This window comes from Clytia hemisphaerica, unplaced genomic scaffold (assembly GCF_902728285.1).
Source record: "Clytia hemisphaerica strain Z4C2 unplaced genomic scaffold, Clytia hemisphaerica genome assembly, whole genome shotgun sequence".
In the NCBI taxonomy this organism is placed as follows: Eukaryota; Metazoa; Cnidaria; class Hydrozoa; order Leptothecata; family Clytiidae; genus Clytia; species Clytia hemisphaerica.
In genome coordinates this window covers 1036899-1059944 of record NW_027103852.1, presented here as the reverse complement: position 1 = coordinate 1059944, position 23046 = coordinate 1036899, and the positions used below count along the sequence as shown (strand labels likewise).

Genomic DNA, 23046 nt, shown 5'->3' with positions numbered 1-23046 from the left:
TTTTTTTAAAGAAGAACAATGGAAATAATTCAAGTGAAACAAACTTTTTTCAATCCTCGATATTTAGATGATACAAAAATTCGAAAGCTTTTCGAATGTGATTGTGTATTTATGTACAAGTTAAATGTTTTGCAAATACTACTTAGCTGCCTAAAAATAAAAATGATTTTGCAATAAAAGTTCTTGCCATATTTTCTCACTCAGGATCATGACAACTGTGTAATCTTTCTGAGTCATGCTTACATTTTGCCTTTATGACACCATAACGATTTTGTTACTCTATTACAAGTGTTTGTATTACAACAAAGTGGCATTCTGTTTCCCTGCGTTGGTTGCGGATTATATTTATTTAGGTCTTGATTGTTCGGTTCAATAGATGCAGGGTTTTCGTTTTTCGGTTCAGTAGATGTTGGTTTTTCGTCTTTCGTTTCAGTAGATGCAGGTATTTCGTTTGTCGGTTCAGTAGATGCAGGTTTTTCGTTCGAAGGCTCAGTAGATGCGGGTTTTTCGTCTTTCGGCTCAGTGGATTCAGATTTTTCGTCTTTCGGTTCCGTGGATGCAGGATTCTCGTCTTTCGGTTCAGTGGATGCGGGTTTTTCGTCTTTCGGCCCAACGGAAGCGGGTTTTTCGTTCGAGGGCTCAGTAGATGCAGGTTTTTCGTCTTTCGGTTCAGTGGATGTGGGTTTTTCGTCTTTCGGTTCAGTGGATGCGGGTTTTTCGTCTTTCGGTTCAGTGGATGCGGGTTTTTCGTCTTTCGGTTCAGTGGATGTGGGTTTTTCGTCTTTTGGTTCAGTGGAAGCGGGCTTTTCATTCGAGGGCTCAGTAGATGCAGGTTTTTCGTTTTTCGGTTCAGTGGATGTGGGTTTTTCGTCTTTCGGTTCAGTAGACACGGGCTTTTCGTTTGAGGGCTCGTTATTCGATGGAGGTTTTGTAGGGTCGTCCTCCGGCTTCTTTTCGGGGTCTTTTTCTTCAAAAGGGGACTAAAAGAGTAAGTAAACAAAAAAAAATTGAAATATGCACGCATTTGATTGTAGATTTCATACTGTTTTTTTTCATGTTAAATTCACAAAATAATAAAGAACTATAACAAATACAAATTACAAACTAAGTTAGTACTCTGAAAATTCTTCAGTAATGGTCGTTACAAAACCCGATTTATGCTTCCAAATAAAATTATTCTTTGACCTCTTCACATTTGAATTTTTCTTTCAAACTTGGGTTGGGAATGCATTTCTCGTTTGGTTTGCATGGATTTTTGGAACAAGGTCCAGGGCCTAAAATTGAGAAAAAAAGAATTTCATTAAAGCCTCTTTCGCAAATCAGGTCAGTGATAAAATGAGATAGTTTCCATAGTTGGAATGGACTATTCATTCTGAGGAGGTCATTATCTCCAGTTTTGTGAAATTTCAATGGTACCTTCTTTTGCCAAAATTTCAGAGATTTCCATTGGACATCTTTTTTAGTGTACAGTTTAATGAGCAGTTCAAAAGAAGTCCCAGCAGCTCTGTGAAACAGTGATATAGAGGAGAGAATTGCTCTTGAATATCTTATAACTAAATGGGAATAGAGTCGTCTCCTGTGCTTGAGAACTTCAAAATAAACGAAAATGATTGGTACCATCTGATAGAGCATGAAGTTCTGAGCAAAAAACTACTCTCTGACTAAAACACACAAAGGAATACAGCTGGTTTAAGACCAACTAACTGACTAAAACACACAAAGGAATACAGCCGGTTTAAGACCAACTAACTGTCAGCTCTACTGTGATTTGACGTCAAATCTTGTCTTGGTCGTGCTGACGTCGGTATGTTTTTGAACTTCAAGCGGCTGTATTTCTTTGTGTGTTTTAGTCAGAGAGTTGTTGTAATACATTTTTTGCTCAAAATTTCATGCTCTTTCAGATGGTACCAATTATTTTCTTTTATTTTGACTTTTGAAAAAACCTTACTCCATATCTTTTGAAAATCAGCTATTTCTCTACCCCTTATTTTCCCTTGCAGTTTTGCCTATGGCGTCACTATTTTGGTCATAAAAAGATTTCCCGGGCCTAATCCGCGTCCTCCCTCTCAAAAATATCTTGTAATATACTTTTCTTTTGAATAGACTAAAAATGGCTAGGTCGTAGAAAAGATGTCACGTGACCCAAGGCTTGACCCCCTACTATATGGCACCAGAATGGCACCTTTTATATATAAAAAATTTGGAAGTCTGTCACCAAAGCTCTAAAAGAATTTTGTTCCGATTGCATGTTCGACTTAAAGAGATTCCATTTAAGTTACTTAAACATAAAAACATTTCAAAATTTGTTTGAAGGCCCAAAATGCTCAAATACCGTGTGTCTCAGAAAAAAGTCCCCTCTTTGAAGTGAATTTTCTCGCGTTCTATGAACTGTTAAAGAAACAATCATTTTGCATTTAATACCCTTGTATATGATTTGCTAAACTCCTCTATTCTTCGTTCAGAGGACGAGCAGATGACTAAATACCTTGTAACATTTCATAGACATAGTTTGTCTTCTGAACACCAACACACAATTGTGGATGGCACATCCCTTCTTGTTCACTCTTTGATGGACAGTATTGACCGTATGGTGGAGCTCCAAGTTTAACCAAGCATTTGTCTTTATCCGCATCTCCATCCTTTTTTAATTCCTTTTCATCGTTGCCAGCCCAACATTCACCTTTGGGAAAAAGATTGTTTAAAAAATCATAGATTTTAATCCAAAATTTTTTAAGCCAGAACCAATTTAAGCTTTGGAAGAATTTAAAAAAAATTACAATGATAAGTTTCACCTTCGAATCTGAAAACAATTAATCCCACTTTGAGTTCCCTATTTTCCTTCAAAAATACATTAATATATATATAGTGAAGATATGTAATATCTGTCATTTTAGAAAAAGAAAAGTATTGATATATAAATAACTCAAACTGATAAAAACGAAAAAAGTTAAGAATATTTTTGATTTTTGTTAATTGTGTGTATTTACGATTTTTTTTGGTATTTTTTATTTTTTAATCATTCCGAAACAGAGGGTAATTTAGCAAAAAGTTAAAGGGAATTTAAATAGTGGTATGTGAAAGAAAAACCTAATCCAAATGAAGATAGAAGAAAAGTAATAGTGGAGAAACAATGAATTTCAAAAAACTTTTTTGATAAACACACTTCCGTAAGTTCATCAAAATACATACAAAATGGGGACAAATACAAAAGCAAACACATCAAATAAATTAAAAAAAAAAAAAAAAAAAAATATACATAAACAAAACAAAACCCGAAGTCCCAGACTTGTGACTGGCATAGTGACTTTCCACGTGTTTAAGGGCCCACACTCAGTCGCCTTCGGAAAACATAGTAGAAAAAGGAACTGACCAGCAGCTTCCAAATAAATAACAGACAACAAACAGATATATATATTTGTTTTTTTCTGTCTAAAGAATCAGCATTAGCATCGGAGGTATTCATTTCCTACTTTTCTTTGCCCTGTGCAGTTCTCCCGTCGCGGCACGCCGAACCGGGTTCTCGGCCAACTTACGATTCTATTCTTTTCAGTTTTTGTGTGATTTTTTCTGTTTTTGTGTGGGATTGTGTTTGTTGTAGTGTCTGTTTCACTGGGCGAAATAAGAGATTTCCAATCCTGGAAATATCTTGAAAATATGGCATTTCTAGGGATTTCCAGTGATTAGAAATATGATATTTCCAATACATTTGTAAATATGGAAATATGACTTTTCTATATTTCCAAAGTTTTGGAAATATCATATTTCCAAAATTTACAAATTTTGGAAATATGATATTTCCAAAACTTTGGAAATATAGAAAAGTCATATTTCCATATTTACAAATGTATTGGAAATATGGTATTTCCAAAACTTTGGAAATATGGAAAAGTCATATTTCCAAAGCTTTGGAAATATAGAAAAGTCATATTTCCATATTTCCAAATGTATTGGAAATACGGTTTTCCCAATCCTCGAAATATCTTGAAAATATAGTATTTCTATGGGTTTCCAGTGATTAGAAATATTATATTCCCAGTAAATTTTAAATGTTAAGAAGATGTTTAAAATTTTTGCAAAAGTCTTGTTTGCTGATTGATATTTGAGAAGTTGCCTCCAAATCATAAAACATAATATATAAAAAGTTATCAAACAATAATGTTGAGGAGTTATTTTTGAATATTTTCCATAAAAAAAGTGAAATTTACAAGATATAGTTCAACTCATGTAATTCAAATGGTGAAGGGGTCATAATATTTGATCGTATTGTGTGAATTTTCAACTTTAGAGATACATGAACGATTTGCAAATTGTGTGAAATTTCGAATTAAAGGAGTTTGGATTACATAAATTAGACTGCTAATGAAATGTAAGAATATATATAAGTAACAATCTATACTGCATTTCTATCTACAAAATTTTAAACATGTACTGTACAATAACTGCATTTATTTTGGCAGGTACTAAAATATCAAAATTTTACTCTTATCCTTCCCACATTTTTCAAATTCCCTAAATTTGAGAAATTTCACCACCACATGCTCGTCAAACCATTATTCAACAAGTGGCTAAAAAGCCTTTCCATATTGATTTTCTTACAAGCATGTCTACTGCCCAGTGGAAGAGGGGCTATTAATTAACTGAAATAAATAAAAGTATCAAGCTAAAGAAAATCTCAAACAAAAGAAACATTAAAGCAAAATAGTAACATAATATAACAAAATGAATAGGTTAAAGGTTTATTTAGTTATTATTGTCCATGCATTAGATTCGTCGACCTCAGGTGCTGCCCTTCCACTGAAAGGCCCCATCTTGTGTATAACAGTTTGCCTTCGCGCTTTTGTCGATCGCTTTGTCATTGTCTTTTTATCCAACGCTTCAAAGTACTTATCACATTTTTGCGAACGCCATCTCAGTGGTTGAGCCTCGAGTCCTCCTTTTCATCTTCGGACGACATGAAGTCCATCGTTAAAACCTTATCGATCACCATTTTATCGACGTCAGAGATAGTCGTCTTCGCTTTTAGCACCTTCTTCCGATTTCTAAGCTTCTGAAAAAAGGAAAAAGACAAAAATGATTGAAGTAATACTGTAAAAGCTGAAAAGTAATGCAGGTTGAAAAGATAAAGCACTATTGAATGAAATCTGTGATTTAATGTTTTCCGAACTTCTTCAAAGTGTTCAGCTACTATCAATGCAGGCAAAATTTTTGCGCACAACAACTTTCAAGTAAGACCCCCGGTAAATCTATAAAAAAGCCTAACATATGTTTTTCAAATACGTGTTAACGGTCTCAATACAGAAAGCTTCAGCTATTGTGATAGTATGCCCACAAAAATGGGTGGCCACTTCATTACATCAATCTATTGTTTATATGAAAATGAAAGAACACAGTATAGCTCATAGATTTTATGCATAAGGCCTCTTACCGTTTTTTTACGTCCAATTTTTGCAACTTTTGAAAGAAAGTTATCATTTCTTCTTGTGGTGTAGTACTTTGAAGAATTGAAATAAGTTGTCACCGATGCTGAGATTGAAAAAGAGGGAATGAATATTCATTATGGTACTTTTTGAAGAGATGACTGAAGATGAGACAAAATTACTAACCTCTAATTAATTTCCTCTCACTAAATCAAAAAATTCCTTTTCTATTCAACCATTTGCATATTAATTCAAAGGTAGCAATATAAAAAATGAAAATAAAAAAGACTTTTCTACTAGCTCAAGAGATCAGTTAAGTTTTTCATAATTTCAGAATTTAAAAGTACAAGAGGTTTTTATTTCAGATATTCTCGATCGATAAATGATTAAGAAAAAATAAATATAAATCGATAAACAATCGAACTATGTAATCAGGCTCGTGAAAAACTCTACTGTTATTATATATAATCCAAAAAGATTGGAAAATAAATCGATTGATATCTCCTCTTTTTTATTGATTTTAATAGACGATATCGGATTTAGACGGCTAGTTCGAAACACGGGTCACGGGTCACGGGTCCGGGTCACGGGTCACGGGTCATGGGTTACGGGGCACGGGTCACGGGTCACGGGGTGACGGGGCAGCTAAGATCAAAGTAATTCAAACAGAAAATGTTTTAAAAACACTAAAAATTATCGAAAAAATCAATTTTAAGGTATTTTATCCACGTATGACTATTTAAAACGCTAAAACCTAACCACGTGCTTTCCACGTGCTTTCGAAGTTTGCGTCGTGTATAATGCAGACCAGAAAACACCGCAACATATTACATACATATAATAAGCTTATAATATCAATAATACACTTTTAGTGTTATATGCATGCTATATGTTATACGTAAGTAATATACATATTACAATTCCCATCGCCTTAAAAGCGAGCTTTCTCACGAAAATGATAGTACGGCTATTGTTAAATCATATCTCATTATATCCCCTCCATCACTATGAGTATGAATATAATTTTAATGGATAATAACGTAGAAATGATGGTATTTTATAAATGTGTCAATATTTTCCACCTACCATTATGAATTTTTAATAAAAATGACGTAATTATACTCATATCTCTAAAACCACTATCTTGCAGCATTTAATCGTTTTAAAACATGTCAATCTATATCCAGTCACATGATTAGCATCCTATTGAGTATGAAAAAACATTTTGCTGTAAATTGGTTCAGAGGCCTTATATTTCATGATTTTGACAATATTTTTGTCATTCAATATCATTTTGTCAAAATTTGTGGGTGACATATTATTTAAAAATTTTCATGATAATACTATTCGTATATAATTGTTTCAGACATACTATACTAGTAGTATTAGTACTATTATATGTGTTATGTAGTACGTGTAATGAATTATACGTCATGATATCGTTATATTTTTTCCGGTCTGTAAATTGTATGCCCCGTGCCAGGTGACCCGTGACCCGTACCCCGTGCCCCGTAACCCGTGCCCCGTAACCCGTGACCCGTGACCCGTGTTTCGAACTAGCCGGGATTTAGATAAATGCAATGCATTCTGGTTTCTAGGGACTCTCAAAGGAATTTTAATAGATCAATTATAATAGATTATAACTCCTTTGAGAGTCCCTAGAAACCAGAATGCATTGCATTTATCTAAATCCGATATCGTCTATTGGACTTGTAGTGTGGTCGTGTTACAAAAATACAGGCTGTTTGTAGGAAAAGAATAAGATCCAGCTGAAACTTTCTCCAGACCTTCTCTATAGGATGGTTATGCCTCAGGAAAAATTCCCCTAAAATCCCACTGGTGGAACATCCTTTTTTTGGGACATTTCTTTTTTCCCCAGGCAAAATCCTAAGGGCGAAATTTTTTGAAAATTTCAAACTCATTTTTAGACATTATCAAGTATACCATTCGAAAGCTCTCGAAAAGTTATATAGAAGACTTTTAAACGGGTATAGCCGATTTCCTTACCTAACTCGAGATATTTCATGCGCAAGTTCCACTTTTCGCCACATTTTGGTTATTTTGGTCTAAAATTGACCATATATAGCATCTTCTGCGTGAATTATCTTGACTTAGGTAATGAAATCGGCTATACCCGTTTAAAAGTCTTCTATATAGTTTTTCGAGAGCTTTCGAATGGTATACTTGATAATGTCTGAAAATGAGTTTGAAATTTTCAAAAAATTTTGCCCTTAGGGTTTTGCCTGGGGAAAAAAGAAATGTCCCAAAAAAAGGATGTTCCACCAGTGGGATTTTAGGGGAATTTTTCCTGAGGCATAACCATCCTATAGAGAAGGTCTGGAGAAAGTTTCAGCTGGATCTTATTTTTTTCCCTTAAATTATGCTAGACAACCCCACTATTGTTTTTACTGACTAAACTAATCGAACTGCTATTGCTTCAAAAATTGTGAGTGTGCGATTAGGTTCGATTAATTTTTTTTTAAATCAAACTTTAATTGTTCGATGGAGTTTGATTAGTTCGATTGTTCGATTGGTTTGACAAGTTCGATTGATCGGGTCTGGATTGGAACATTAGAAGTTGATTTAATAGCAAAAAAGTCAAGTTTAAGCAGGAAAAGAGTTCATGTTTTAACGCAGAGATTTTTTCAACTAAAACAGATTTAAGACAAGCACACACCATCAAATAATCAATTAAAACAACTTACTGTTCGGTGATTAGTCTCATCCAGTAAGTTAATACGTGTCACTTATTATGATTTGTTGTTGTTCCACTGTCACGAGGATCTGCAACACTGCCAACACCAGTTACATCTACACTTTTATCCGACACTACATAAGAAATTTCATCAGCAAGTATTTCTTCTTCAGTCTCACTAGAGGAAGACACGGTTCGATCAAATCTTTGTAGAACATAGTTTGCAAATTGATGAGATTTCAATTCAAAACCAAGCTTTTTTTTCTTCTTATTCCAAGAAAACATTGTTCTTTTATTCAAATTTATTGTAGGCATTCTTTACTATCTCTAAAATTCAAAATTATACCAAGTGTATCAACTCTGTATGACATAATACAGGATAACCCTAATTTCAGTAAATTTTGAATAAAGTATTATATCAAAGATATCTTAACATATCTTCAGCATCGCAAAAGTTTGAAGCTCCAAACTTTACACAAATGTAGTTGAGTTAGTGCAGTTACTGTTTGCAGAAATATGAACACAATTTACGGATAAAAAAAGTGAGTAATCTGTGTTTGAAAAACTTGAAGATTGAATCAAATTGTCTTTCAGTCGCCATTTTGCAAGTTTCCAGTTTCAAACGAGACTAGCAACCCGATCTCATTTTCTCCCAATACGCTTGCTGACGGGTAAATTTAAAAATTCTGTTTTTATGCGCGATATAATATGTCGAGTTCCTTTGCTATCTTGTGATAGGTCTTTTGTTCTAATAGTATGTAAGCTACTGAACTAGGGGGGGGGGGGGCTTTTCCTGTACCACCCCTTAACTTTTGATGTAGTAGGTCTTTTTTGATGAAATTTGGCACACAAGATCCTTGTCACGTAAGGTAACATTTGACAAAATTTTTTTTTGATGACGTCACTCATATCATGCCCAAAGTGAGCAAAAACCGAAAATTTCCTTTCCTCTTATGAATGTTATCCTAAATATTCAACAAATTACGGTTTAAACGATATATTTGACATTAAAAGATTAAAAATAAATTTGTATTGGAAAAGTGTCAATTTTTGTGACACCTTACTGTCAGAAATGTCATCATGCTGAAGGTGTAAAAATTTTTAGGTGTCAATTTTATTTTTATTTTGAAGCTAAATAAAAGTTAGGAATTTATGGCAAAAGCTCTATTATTTCAGGAGCTATTACCAATAGTTTGACTTCCAAACAGAAAGAGCCCCCCCCCCCTACGCCGAATAGGGTTATTAAACCTCGTTGCCTTTTCTTTGAAAATAAAAGCAAAATCAGAATGTTTATGATCAGTGATTGATTTTGATGCGATTGTTTCGCTTTAGCCAAAACTCAAAGCCCATCAGCCCATCAGCATAGACTAAGAAATTTAGAAATAATTGCAAATGTAGTCTTTCCAAAATGTCTGGGAAATTTTTAAAACATCATGTTTTCACAACTTTTTCAGTTAAAAAAAAGTTAATCTCTGAAAAATTTGCAAATATTGCAAATACCGTCTTTCAAAAATATTTGAAATTCATTGAAATATCATAAACATGTTTTTTATAAGAATAGTGTACGAATTCTTAAGAAATTGCCAATAATCATATTTCTGCCTCAAAGTTTCTAATTTATTAATTGAATATAACAAAAAGCTCACTTTTTTACGCTAACCAAATACATAATGACTATAAATTTTTATCAAAATCTATGAAACTGAATCTCACCTTGAGGGTATTCTTAGGATGCTCCTACAATTTGGCCAATTATTACCCTGATATTCTTATAGAACATATTCTTATTAAAAAGGGGTATGTTAAAGATATTTATTTATATTATTTGGGAATTTCATAGTATTTCCAAAAATTTGCAAATATTGCAAATACCGCCTTTCAAAATTTCTGAGATTCATTGAAACATCATATTTTCAACATATTTCCAATTTTGGAAATTTCATATTTCAAAAAAATTGCAAATATTGCAAATACCGCCTTTCAAAATTTCTGAAATTCATTGAAACATCATATTTACAACATATTTCCAATTTTGGAAATTTCATATTTCAAAAAAATTGCAAATATTGCAAATACCGTCTTTCAATATTTCTGAAATTCATTGAAACATCATATTTACAACATATTTCCAATTTTGGAAATTTCATATTTCAAAAAATTTGTGAATATTGAAAATACCGTCTTTCAAAATTTCTGAAATTCATTGAAACATCATATTTACAACATATTTCCAATTTTGGAAATTTCATATTTCAAAAATTTGCGAATATTGAAAATACCGTCTTTCAAAATCTCTGAAATTCATTGAAACATCATATTTACAACATATTTCCAATTTTGGAAATTTCATATTTCAAAAATTTGTGAATATTGAAAATACCGTCTTTCAAAATCTCTGAAATTCATTGAAATATCATATTTTCAACATATTTCCAATTTTTAAAAGTCGAATTTTTCAAATCGCTTGTAAATATCATATTTTCAAGATATTTCGAAATTGGAAATCTCTTATTTCGCCCAGTGTTTGTTGTCTGTTATTTATTTGGAAACTGCTGGTCAGTTCCTTTTTCTACTATGTTTTCCGAAGGCGACTGAGTGTGGGCCCTTAAACACGTGGAAAGTCACTATGCCAGTCACAAGTCTGGGACTTCGGGTTTTTGTTTTGTTTATGTACCCTTTTTTTTTTTTTTTTTTTTTTTTTTTAATTTATTTGATGTGTTTGCTTTTGTATTTGTCCCCATTTTGTATGTATTTTGATGAACTTACGGAAGTGTGTTTATCAAAAAAGTTTTTTGCAATTCATTGTTTCTCCACTATTACTTTTCTTCTATCTTCATTTGGATTAGGTTTTTCTTTCACATACCACTATTTAAATTCCCTTTAACTTTTTGCTAAATTACCCTCTGTTTCGGAATGATTAAAAAATAAAAAATACCAAAAAAATCGTAAATACACACAATTAACAAAAATATTCTTAACTTTTTTCGTTTTTATCAGTTTGAGTTATTTATATATCAATACTTTTCTTTTTCTAAAATGACAGATATTACATATCTTCACTATATATATATACTTTTTAAGGGACAAAGAAAAGATTTATTGATGATATGACAATAGAAGGCCTAAAAAGTTTGCTTACCATAAAATTGAATACCAAAATATTTATAATTCCCTTTCTTAGCAGCCATCGCACAACGACATATCAGCGCTGGCATGTATTTGTCCCATCCGTTCCAATCAATAATGTGACCATTCCAATTGGGTAGAGTGTAGTCACGCTCGTTCATAATGTAATCTGGCAGAGGTCTGGGTTTAACTTGGTTATCGTTGTAACATCCCATTGGTTTGAAATGTAATGGGCAAAGAACGTCTAAAAATTAAAAGTAACGTACAAAACATTCATTAATTCTCAATAAACTATCATAAAGATATCGCAAAATTTAATCCATAGCTGCAGCTCAAGGAATGGGTTCGTCAATTTGTATCTCATGTCCCTGTGACCAGGCGAGGAAGTCTTAGCAAGTGGAGTGGATATGATATTGAATGAAGGGGCTAACTGCTAAAAGAGATGATTAATCTCTAGTTTTTCTAACAGATAAGCATTTCAAATTCTTTTATTTACAGCTCAGATATCAAATAGTTATAGCCTCTTTGGAAAAATTAGCAGGGTTAACCAAGACTCATCTCTTTAGTTCGGATTTTTACCGTTTTACCAGACAATTGCTCACAGTTACAAGTTGTACCATAATTGTACACGATTGCACTACTACCTTCAATAAAATCAAAAATTGGGTTGGGTACGAAATCCTGAGTTACCTTGGTCCAATTCAGTGATTTTGTAGACGTAATTGGTGAGTTGTGTACCAGCATAAAGACCACATGGTGATTTAGATCCATCATACTTTTCATAATTATTATCAATGCATTGCGCGTTAGCTTCACCGTACTTCTTATAGGCTTCTGATTGAGGATCGCTTGTGTCTTTTTCTCCACTCCAACATTCAGCTGTTACGATAGAAAGATTTATTATTTTTGAATTTGTAACTCCACTCTAAACTTACTGTTCTCGAAGGATTGTTTGGTATACTAGTGTCATGTTTTGGAAAACCATATATTAATATTCAAATGGAGCAATTTCTTTGGAAATTCAGTGAATAAGTTCTCTTCTAAACATACCCTTGAAGAAACTAAAGGTTGTTGCAGATTTTGTGTTATCACAACAAACTAACTGTCCGTTTAATTGTGTATAAAACATATTTTTTCGTACCGTAGTATTGAATACCAATATATTGCCCACGTTTTTCTTTGGCCGCTTTCTTGGCACACCTGAAAGAAAAAAGGCAAGAATTCTTTATTTTGATATGGCATGTATGTTAGCTAGTAAAAACTAATGTACTACAATCATGGTCGAAATTCCAGGCTATATTCATCTAAGTCTTATTGGAATATTTTTGAGCTTTTAGATCCTGAGATCCTACACTTATAAGTGTTTCATCTAATGTTAAAATTCATCAGTGAAAGCTTTTCATACCATGAGTAAGTTTTAGCACTTGAAAATTTTCAGGGACCTTCCTTTTTTTCTCAATAATATTACGGCTCGGGTAAGTTATGGCATGTCTGAAAATTACCATAATTTTTAGATCGCATTAGCCGACAGAAGTGACCAAACAAATGACTGAACAGGATGGGTACTATGATGTAGTTTCTAACCTGATGTGTAACCTAATTGTTTTTTCACTGATTTTCGCGAAAAACTGATTATTACGTCATAATCGATGACGTCATCAAAACTAAAAATTGAATTTCTAAAGAATGGTTCATCCAATTGTCTTCAAACTTTTACCAAAGATATATCTCACCAAGGACGTCTCCACCTCCTTGATCTCACCAAAGTCAATCTTTTGGAAAAATTTTTTTTCGAAAGTTTGATGACGTCAGCAGAAATTAGTAAAAAACGAAAAATTCTACTTTTTGCTGACGTAATCAGAATTTTGAAGAAAATATTTTTTCAAATGTTCGACTTTAGTGAGATGCATCTTTGGTGAAAATTTGAGGACAATTGGATGAACCATTCTCGAGAAATTCAATTTTCAGTTTTGATGACGTCATCGATTATGACGTAATAATCAGTTTTTGTGGTTTTTCGCGTAAATTAGCGAGAAAACAATTAGGTTACACATCAGGCTAGAAACTACATCATAGTACCCTTCATGTTCAGTCATTTGTTTGGTCATTTTCTGTCGACTAATGCGATCTAAAAATTATGGTGATTTTCATTTTTTGAGACATGCCATAACTTACCCGAGGGCAAATATTTTCAACAAACTTTTGAATTAGAAAGGGGCCTACACAAAGTCGACGAGCCAGAATAGTATAAAAAATGTGAAGGGTATCCCTACGAGAGTGTAAAACTTCAATCATAAGAACACTTACTGACAAATGAAATTTGCCAAGAAGGCAGCAAAATTTCCCCAATGGTTATTCAAATTCGGTTCCATGAAAACTGTCGATCCAGGATCCCGACTGTTGGCGATTTGATCAGGAAGAGCACGGTTTGGAGTATCCTTATCTCTGTAACATCCCATAGGTTGCACTTGAATCGGACATTTCGCTGAAAATACCGTAAAAATATACAATTGACGTTCTCTATTTCGATGTTTAACTGGGTTAGGTTATATCATCGAATAAGGGAGCGTATTGGATGTTAGAGCGTCAATAATGAGTGTTTCTTGTTGACGGTGGCTTTCATTAATATCGAATAATGGAGCGTATCGAATGGTAGAACGTTGAATAAAGATTGAATAAATGGGTGCTCCTAGCAAAATGGAAAGCTTCATCTGGAACTGTATGCCGTAAAAATTTTCTTGGTCGTTTTAACTGCACACTATGCGTAAAATCTTCCCAATTACGCTTTCTTTTATAGGAATATAAGGCTTCGATGGCCAAAATGTTAAGAGCAAATTAAAAACATTTTAAGGCTCGGCGAATTCTAGAACACCCGAATTCTTAAGAAATTCCAAAAAAAGCAGCTCACAAAATGGTAAAAGAACACCATAAGAATATCTTTAGGCTTAAACCTCAAAAAGTTAAGAACATCCGAAGGCTTGGATGTTCTAATAAAAAAAACGTATACCATGGCATCAAATCAACTCGTCGGTTTTAACTTTTTGCTTAACATTCTTTTTCTTTCAAAAAGTTACAAAACTTACTCAAATCAGGGTATTCGATATCATCTGCCGCCCATGTCCACCTACATACAAACGCCAATGTGAGGGTGGTAAATGTAAATCTAAAAGATCAGAGAAACATTTAAATTTGCGCTGTGTCGTGGCCTTCAGTTAACCTCTATTAGACCCGCCTTTTCAGACCCACTGGAACCCCTTACTACGAAATGGAGCAGTTGGTCAAAATATCGTCCCGCGGTAGAAAATTATACTCCAATTTTTGTCCCCATTGAAAATAATCAAATAAACAAATTCTCATTGTAAAATACACTCATTTTGTTTTATAAGCATACGGTAAATTTCGGCTGAAGCTCATTATGCTTAAGTAAAGCTCAATTTTGAGTCTCGACTTATGCTTAACCCTATGCTTGGTAAAAAAATTATGAAGGAGGGGGGGGGGGGTAAATAATTTTCGCGCATTTTCCCCTCTCTTTAATCTTGAGAGAAATGAAGACATTCTATTGTTTTAGAATGTTGTTGTTGTCTGAAGTTTTGGAAATTATGATTCTAAATATTACTTTGGCTGAGCCTCAAGGTATGCTTAGCGCTTAATTTTTTTGGAAATTTGAGCTTCAGTACATGCTTATAAAAAGAAATGAGTGTATTGCATTTTTTTCCATCCCTATTGAATTTTCTGACTTGAGAACAACGGAAATGAAATCCCAACTCATAAAAAAACAATTTCAATCGAGTTTCAGTCCGTTATTTTTGCAGAAGCAGCCAACGAGCCCATTTTCCCGAAATATCTGTTTCCCTTTTCCAGGAGAGAGCTTTTTTTGAAAATTGAGGAAACAGATCCGATTTTCTAGGAGAGACCTTTTCCTTAAAACTATCTGTTTCCCCGCTCCAGCTGATGACGTCATCAGCGAGAAACGGATCAATATTTCTAGGAGATGAGATAATAAATTGGGAAATAGATATCTGTTTCCAAAAAAGATGATATTGCATTGGAACTCCAGGGGATTAAGGCGGGGTCAAAATGCTTGCAACGTTACAAATCATTTTCAGAAGCTCATTTTGGGCTCAAACGAAGCGTATGACTAAGAAGAATAGGATTCAGTCTAGGCAGATGTTTTCTCATTTTGAAATTTTGCGTAATTCGCAAAAATCCTCAATTTTGCGCTATTTTGATGACGTCATAAAAATTGAAATCCCAATAATTTCAAATTTTGACCAAAGATGCATATTATTAATCTTTTCAGAATTAAAGAAAAAATTTAACGAAATTTGATGACGTCATCAATTTTCAGGCAAAAAACTAAAAACCTTAAAAAATGCTGACGTCATCAAGATTTTGAAAATTTTTTGAAATGTTTTGAAAATTTGCATTGAAATGCATCTTTGGTAAAAGTTTGAAATTATTTTGATGATTCTATCAAAAGTTATTTGAATTTCAATTTTTATGACGTCATCAAGATAGCGCAAAGTTGAGGATTTTTGCGAATTACGCAAAATTTCAAAATGAAAAAACATCTGCCTCGACTGAATCTTATTCTAATTAGTTATACGCTTCGTTTGAGCCCAAAACGAGCTTCTGAAAATGATTTGTAACGTTGCAAGAGTTTTGACCTCCACGAACCCGCCTTATTCCCCTGGAGAAACAGATTGAACTTTATGGGGGAAACAGATATCAATAACAAAAAGAAAGGGAAACAGATGAAAATTTCCAGGAGAGGGGAACAGATATCCTATTTGGGAAAACAGATTAGATTTTTAATTCTGAAAATTGTGGAAACAGATCAAATTTTCTAGGAAAGATACTTTGAGATTAAAAATTTAGGTTTTGCGGAGAAACAAATCTTCATTTCTAGGAATAAGATTTTTGAAATATTCGGCCAACAGATCAAATTTTCCAGGAACGCTATGTCTGGGAAACAGATATTTAAAAAAAGGTCCTCGTTGGATGCTTTCATTTTTGCTCCGCCTGGCAAAAACAAAATCCTACCAGGTCTGTGAGAAGGGGTGTTCTATTCTGACTACATTGTACATAGACTATGCTATAGTCTAAGACGAGTTTTATCTAAGAGGAACAAACGTGAGACGGGAATTTTTTACGGGAGTAGCTGTAAACACAGACTCTATCCGCCGCGAAACATATTACGTTTTATATAATATACAAACTATGTTATATCATAATAACATATTATACGGACGATAGCATCGTCTACATTGTACATAAAAACACAAATAGAAATTCTAAGAAATTGAAAAAGAAACACGAAAGAAAAACTTACAAAGTTTTCATTTTGACCTCCCACTGCTCAAATAATTATTTTCATAAATTCGACCGCTCAAATCTCAAAATGTTTTGAACTATTTTTTATTGTTTGGGATCAACCCATGCACAAAAAGCATGTTTGTGTATTATTTGAGAAAACTGTTTGAAACACCAATGTACAAAACACAATGGTTTTAAAAGTCGCACTTTCCAGATAAAATATAACATCACGAAAAATACAGGAAAAGTTATTTCGTAGTTAAAGTAATGAAAATTATTTTTTCAATACTGGCAGTTTCATGTTTTTACAAACAATCCTCAGTTGAAAATAATTTTTTTTTAAACTGGAGTTCCGTTGCTCTTACAAAAAATAACATTGCAGGGTCTTCAGGAAAAGTTATTTCAAAATTATATAATACCTTTATAGCATTTTGTCCAAACTGACTTTCCCCCCAAAGATTGGTAGGAAACTTTTTGAAAATAAAAATCCTAATACAATTTAATAGAGTGTTTACAGGGTGTCCCTAATTAAAGTATCGAGTTTGAACATGCGATTGAGTAGAAAGTTTTATGTGCGTGTTCACAAAATTGTATTTTAAATTCTCCCTCTTTTTTCTTTGTCATTACGATTAATTTATACGTTGTAACTACCTTTTGTAATAAGCCTGTGTGATGGAGAACGTTCTTATATTTTAGCGATAACACACACAAACTTTTCTACTCAATCGCATGTTCAAACTCGGTACTTTAATTAGGGACACCCTGTACAGTATAATCGTTTCTCGAAAAATCCGAGTAATACAGAGCTTGAGTTTCATTGTTGCCAATGTTCAAAGTGTTTAAGCGCTTACAAAACAACATTCTTTGGTTGCATCATAGTATAAGAAAGCCGCGGCTGGAATGATACCATTTGATTTTCTGTTGTTCTATCTCTGTCGTATTTGATGACTTTGTTGATCAAGAAATCAGTAATGTAGCATCTTTAATTGTAAACTTTATTGCTTTGTCGTTAATACTTACTTGTCAGTGCGTTTTAGACATTAATAGTATGCCCTTGATAATACACTTGCATTATAAAATCATTGTAAAGGAAAAATCAACACTAAGAAATTCAAACAAGCACAAAATAGCTGGGCTGAAAGAACTCAAAAGCTAATGAGGTGCCTCGAAATGCCTTCACAATAATTCAGTGAAATCTTTTTAGGAATCAATGAAAAAGTACATCAAGATAATACTGTGAAAATTTCAAGCCAGCACCTTCAAAATTTATCATTTAAACTGACAGGAAAGTTGTCATCTTGAATATAGTTCTTATAATTTCAATTTTGGCGAAAAACTATTGTTTCTACAAAATACCCCTAAAATATGTCCAAAATTAGTTCAAGTGTTCTATTGGGTACAGACTCAAAGATATCTAGCAACAAAAAAACTTTTTGTGAAGGAAAATAATAATAAACTGAGCATCTTGATGTTCTTATAAAGCTCGGAGATTAACTGAAAAGACAATGCGGTACATATTCCAGCCGCGGCTTTCTTATACTTTGGTTGCATGAGGTACGGTGGTTTCTTAGGGTCATGTACAAAACAGATATAATTAGGTAGTCTGGGCCCACCGTACCTCATGCAACCAAAGAATTCAATTCAATTCAATTCAATATTCAAAAATGATTTATTTGCCTGCAAAATTTAAACTAAAATTTACAATATGTTATTCTGGCTGAAATACAATAAAACAGGGGTGAACGTAGAAAAAAATTCCGCGTAAACTTTCTTGGTACCGTTGGAAGCGGAATTTTATGTAGATTATCATACTCAGTGCCTCATGATGAGGCCCTTGGAGAAAACTTTTGGTAAAATCAAGCCTGAAGTGTACTTCTTTGCCCCAAAAAAGATACGTTTTTGAGCACTGTCCTGGTTATCAGCTACAATAAAAACCTATCAAAGCTATTCAAAGTCTTTGAAAGGCAGCACTATCGCCGTGGGCTTTCGCCTTGCACTTCACCCATTTCATATCATGAATGACACTGTTTAATTGATTGTGGTTTTCAGAAATGTTTGTGCAAATATCAATTGACCCTGACTGGTGCGACAGGAAATGTGACAAGCCATGATACGCCTTTAAAACATATCACAATGGTATGAAATTTTAAACTTATGATTCTGACAACGATAAGAGTGGTGAACAATGCTCACATTCTTATAACAAAGTAGGCTGGTGGTTTTACAGTTGCTAGACACAACGCTGTTAACAGGTCGGGACAAGTTCACTAAAAAAGGGGGAGATATCATGTGGGTTGACAGTTAAAAAATTCAACCGACCTTCGTCGAAATGAAAGTGCGACGTATATAGAAACTTTTACTGATTTTGTTCCATATGTTTATGGTAACTGATCCTTTGACACGTTCGTTACCGACTAGATTTTGTTAGTGTTTTTTTGGAAATCTCTATGAAATTCTACGTTCACTTGTACCCAATTTATTAGTTTTTGAAACCAAATGCAGGTCACAGGAGCCTCTGAAAGGTAAACTTTCATTGAACTTCCATTGGGTCAAATTTTCAATTTCTGAGAAGGGCGCGTAAGGATCGTGATAAGGGCATGTATGCACGCATAGCCGAAAATGTCTATTGACAAAATGAAGATCTGCAGTGCCGAAGGAGTTTTAACAAAAAAGGTTCTTTGAAATCAAACAAGCCTTCTAGGACTTCAAGAGCCAGAAATATAACTGTTTGAAGTTTGGAATTGTCTATTTTCTAAAAAATATATTATAAAAAGGATCATTTATAGAGAGTTAATTATATTGAACGTAATTTTTGTTGCTTTCTTATTCACTTGTAATTCATAATTTGTAAGTTGTACACGCCCTTTTTCGTCTGGAGAGGATTTATGCCATTTATGGACACCACTCTTTGTAATTTCTTATTTGTTTTGGGAGAAAATATGATAAAGTTTCTACTATAATATTTTTCACATCTTTGTTCCCTCTCAAGGTTCTTCAGACAACGCGGATATATAATTTTTTGTTTGTTTACCGTAAATCAAAACACAAAATTAATCTCCAGGTAAAATTTTGTTAGAGAGATAGTGTTACTAAAAGTTTGGATTTGAAAGATAAAAGAATTAGTCTGGCTGAAATACAATAAAACAGGGGTGAACGTAGAGAAAAAATCTGCGTAAACTTTCTTTGTACCGTTGGATGCGGAATTTTATGTAGACTATCATACTCAGAGCCTCATGATGAGGCCCTTGGGGAAAGCTTTTGGTAAAATCAAGCCTGAATGTACTTCTTTGCCCCAAAAAAGATACGTTTTTGAGCACTGTACTGGTTATCAGCTACAATAAAAACCTATCAAAGCTATTCAAAATCTCTGAAAGGCAGCGCTCTCACCATGTGCTTTTGCCTTGCACTTGACCCATTTCATATGATGGATGACACTGTTTAATTGATTGTGGTTTTCAGAAATGTTTATTGGGTACCCCCCCCCTAGATTTTTGAGACAGGGGTATACATTGAGTGTTTTAAAAGACACCTACCATTGCAAGGATAGCACTTTTGTAGGCATTTTATAGCGAAGATGAGTCCTTAATGTTTTATTTCACCAATATCCCCCCCCAAAGGGCCTCGACGTGAGGCTCTGAGTATGTTTACCTCATAAAATTCCACTTCCAACGGTACAAAGAAAGTTTACGCGGAATCTTTTTCAAGGTCAACTTTTATTTCTGCCAGACTATGTGAATATTACAATATAATTAGGTTGGTTGAGTCAATCGTTGACCCCAGACGATGTTTGCATATTACATATGTGAATGGAAAAGAGCATAGTAAAGAGTTTTTATGACAGAAACAGGAACAAAATAACGAAGCTTAGCAAGTATGCCATTTGCCCTGCCAAGTCTTTTTGCTAGATGGTCAAAATGAGAGTTCCAGGTTAGAAATTCATCGAGAAATAGCCCAAGGTATTTTACGCAAGTCAAGAGTTTAAGTTCGAAGTCATCGAGCTTTAACTTCATTGAATAGGGAACGGGTAAGCAACACTTCTGTTTTCAATACATTGAGTGAGATTTTATTTGCTCGGAGCCAAGAGGAGAGTCGTGTAAGATCAGAATTGACTTTGGTTTCTAGAGACTGAAGGTCAGAGTCAGAGGAGAGGAGACAGGTATCATCAGCAAAAAGATTCGTTTGACTATTTTGAAGAACATAATGAAGATCAGAAAGAGAATAGGTCCAAGGACAGATCCTTGAGGAACTCCGTGATTAACAGGGCGTTTAAAAGTGTCCACGCCAGAAACAGAGACGTTTTGTTGTCGGTCTGTAAGATAAGATCGAAACCATTGATTAGATAAGCCCCTCACACCATATTAATGCCATAGTCTCTTTTCCTGATGACAATAACAACAAAGAATGTTGTTTTGTAAGCGCTTAAACACTTTGAACATTGACTAACTCGACTTACAGGGGAGATAATAAAAGTTGACAACAAAATGGACCCCTAAAATGGACCACAAAATCGAAAGACACAATAGAAGACAAAGGTCCAGTGGTTTATATGTTCATGCAGTTATCATTCATAAAGTCACCTTGAGAATTTTCCTGAGGAGGCTCCTCAGAAAAGGAGGATAACATATCTAAATTAAAAACATTTTAAGGCTCGGCAAATTCTAGAACACCCGATTTCTTAAGAAATTCCAAAAAAAGCAGCTCACAAAATGGTAAAAGAACACCGTAAGAATATCTTTAGGCTTAAACCTAAAAAAGTTAAGAACATCCGAAGGCTTGGATGTTCTAATAAAATAAACGTATACCATTGCATCAAATCAACTCGTCGGTTTTTACTTTTTGCTTAACATTCTTCTTCTTTCAAAAACTCACAAAACTTACTCAAGTCAGGGTATTCGATATCATCTGCCACCCATGTCCACCTACATACAAACGCCAATGTGAGGGTGGTAAATGTAAATCTAAAATATCAGAGAAGCATTTAAACTTGCGCTATCTCGTGGCCTTAATTTAACCTCTATTACACACGCCTTTTCAGACCCACTGGAACCCCTTACTACGAAATGGAGCAGTTGGTCAAAATATCGTCCCGGTAGAAAATTATACTCCGATTTTTGTCCCCATTGAAAATAATCAAATAAACAAATTCTCATTGTAAAATATTGCATTTTTTTTCCATCCCTACTGAATTGTCTGACTTGAGAACAACGAAAATGAAATCCCAACTCATAAAAAAACAATTTCAATCGAGTTTCAGTCCGTTATTTTTGCTCCGCCTGGCAAAAACAAAATCCTACCAGGTCTGTGAGAAGGGGGTGTTCTATTCTGACTACAGTGTATATAAAAACACAAATAGAAATTCTAAGAAATTGAAAAAGAAACACGAAAGAAAACCTTACAAAGTTTTCATTTTGACCTCCCACTGCTCAAATAATTATTTTCATAAATTCGACCGCTCAAATTCAAAATGTTTTGAGCTATTTTTTTATTGTTCGGGATCAACCCATGCACAAAAACATGTTTGTGTATTATTTGAGAAAACTGTTTGAAACACCAATGTACAAAACACAATGTTTTTAAAAGTCGCACTTTCCAGATAAAATATAACATCACGAAAAATACAAGAAAAGTTATTTCAAAATGATATAATACCTTTATAGTATTTATGTCCAAACTGACTTTTCCCCCAAAGATTGGTAGGAAAATTTTTGAAAATAAAAATCCTAATACAATTTAATAGAGTGTATACAGTATGTGGCCCCCAAAACGGCGATCAAATTTGAAATTTCTCTCAAATCTAGAGGAAAAGAGATTTTACAAAAATTTTTGCTGCATGAAAACCTTTAACATCTCTACTTTATTTCCTGGAAGTTCTTTTTCAAAATTTTCAATTTCAACAATATTTTTCAATCGCTTAAAGATAGGTAGCTTTTTTCTAATGGCCCCCAAAACGGAGGTTTGAAATTTTAGCGATTTCTCGAAATATCTTTAAGATATGAATACAAAATTTTGACCATAGTTTTGAAATATGATTTAGAGGGTTTTGGGCGTAAATTTATTTGATAAAATTTTTACAGTATACCCCTGGTTGTCAAAATGTAGGTTTGGGGCCCCCAAAACGGAGGTGTAGTTAAAATCAAATTATTAAGCCCAGTGGTAATAGGGGGAAAAGCTATGAACATATTTGTGTTTTCCCTTAAATTTACGACCCGATGAATGTAAAATTTATGATTTTTATGAAATATTTCAAGATTTTCGATATTGCAAAGTCCAAACTGAAAAATTAGAAATTTTCAAAATGACAATTTTGATTTAACAACGTCTTAATTAATTTTTTGAAAACAAATCTCTTTTGAAAATAGTTTCATCCGTGTATGGAATAAGCTGTGAAAATTTTAGAAAAAAAGCTTAACTGAAACTGAAAATATTAAGCTTTAAAGATATTTTTCTCCTATATTTTGCAAAAAAATGACAGAATTTGCCGTTTTTGCTGAT

At 33.6% G+C, this 23046-nt stretch overlaps 1 protein-coding gene across 2 annotated transcripts; it reads right to left on the bottom strand.

The window, feature by feature from the left end:
• Positions 1 to 50: 50 nt before the first annotated feature.
• Positions 51 to 22002, bottom strand: LOC136807955 (uncharacterized). 2 transcript variants are annotated; one of them, XM_067064581.1, is made up of 9 exons: positions 16571 to 16626; positions 14322 to 14401; positions 13546 to 13723; positions 12380 to 12438; positions 11929 to 12117; positions 11252 to 11482; positions 2486 to 2680; positions 1186 to 1274; positions 51 to 980 (listed from the first exon to the last, which is right to left on the bottom strand). In XM_067064581.1, the coding sequence occupies exons 1-9, from the start codon at positions 16579 to 16581 to the stop codon at positions 240 to 242; spliced, it is 1773 nt and encodes a 590-aa protein (XP_066920682.1). In that variant the 5' UTR covers positions 16582 to 16626; the 3' UTR covers positions 51 to 239. The 2 variants fall into 2 exon arrangements, with proteins under 2 accessions (XP_066920682.1, XP_066920683.1); XM_067064582.1 differs by lacking the exons at positions 14322 to 14401; positions 16571 to 16626 and adding exons at positions 21433 to 21512; positions 21951 to 22002 and having other exon boundaries at positions 165 to 980.
• Positions 22003 to 23046: the final 1044 nt, after the last annotated feature.

Bases quoted from the DNA above. Each gene is read 5' to 3' on its own strand.
- LOC136807955 (XM_067064582.1), bottom strand. The intron at 11,483-11,928 runs GTAACTCAGGAT...TTTAATTTTTAG, and splicing joins AATCACTGAATTGGACCAAG to ACGTTCTTTGCCCATTACAT. The intron at 1,275-2,485 runs GTATTTAGTCAT...TCTCAATTTTAG, and splicing joins TGTCTATGAAATGTTACAAG to GCCCTGGACCTTGTTCCAAA.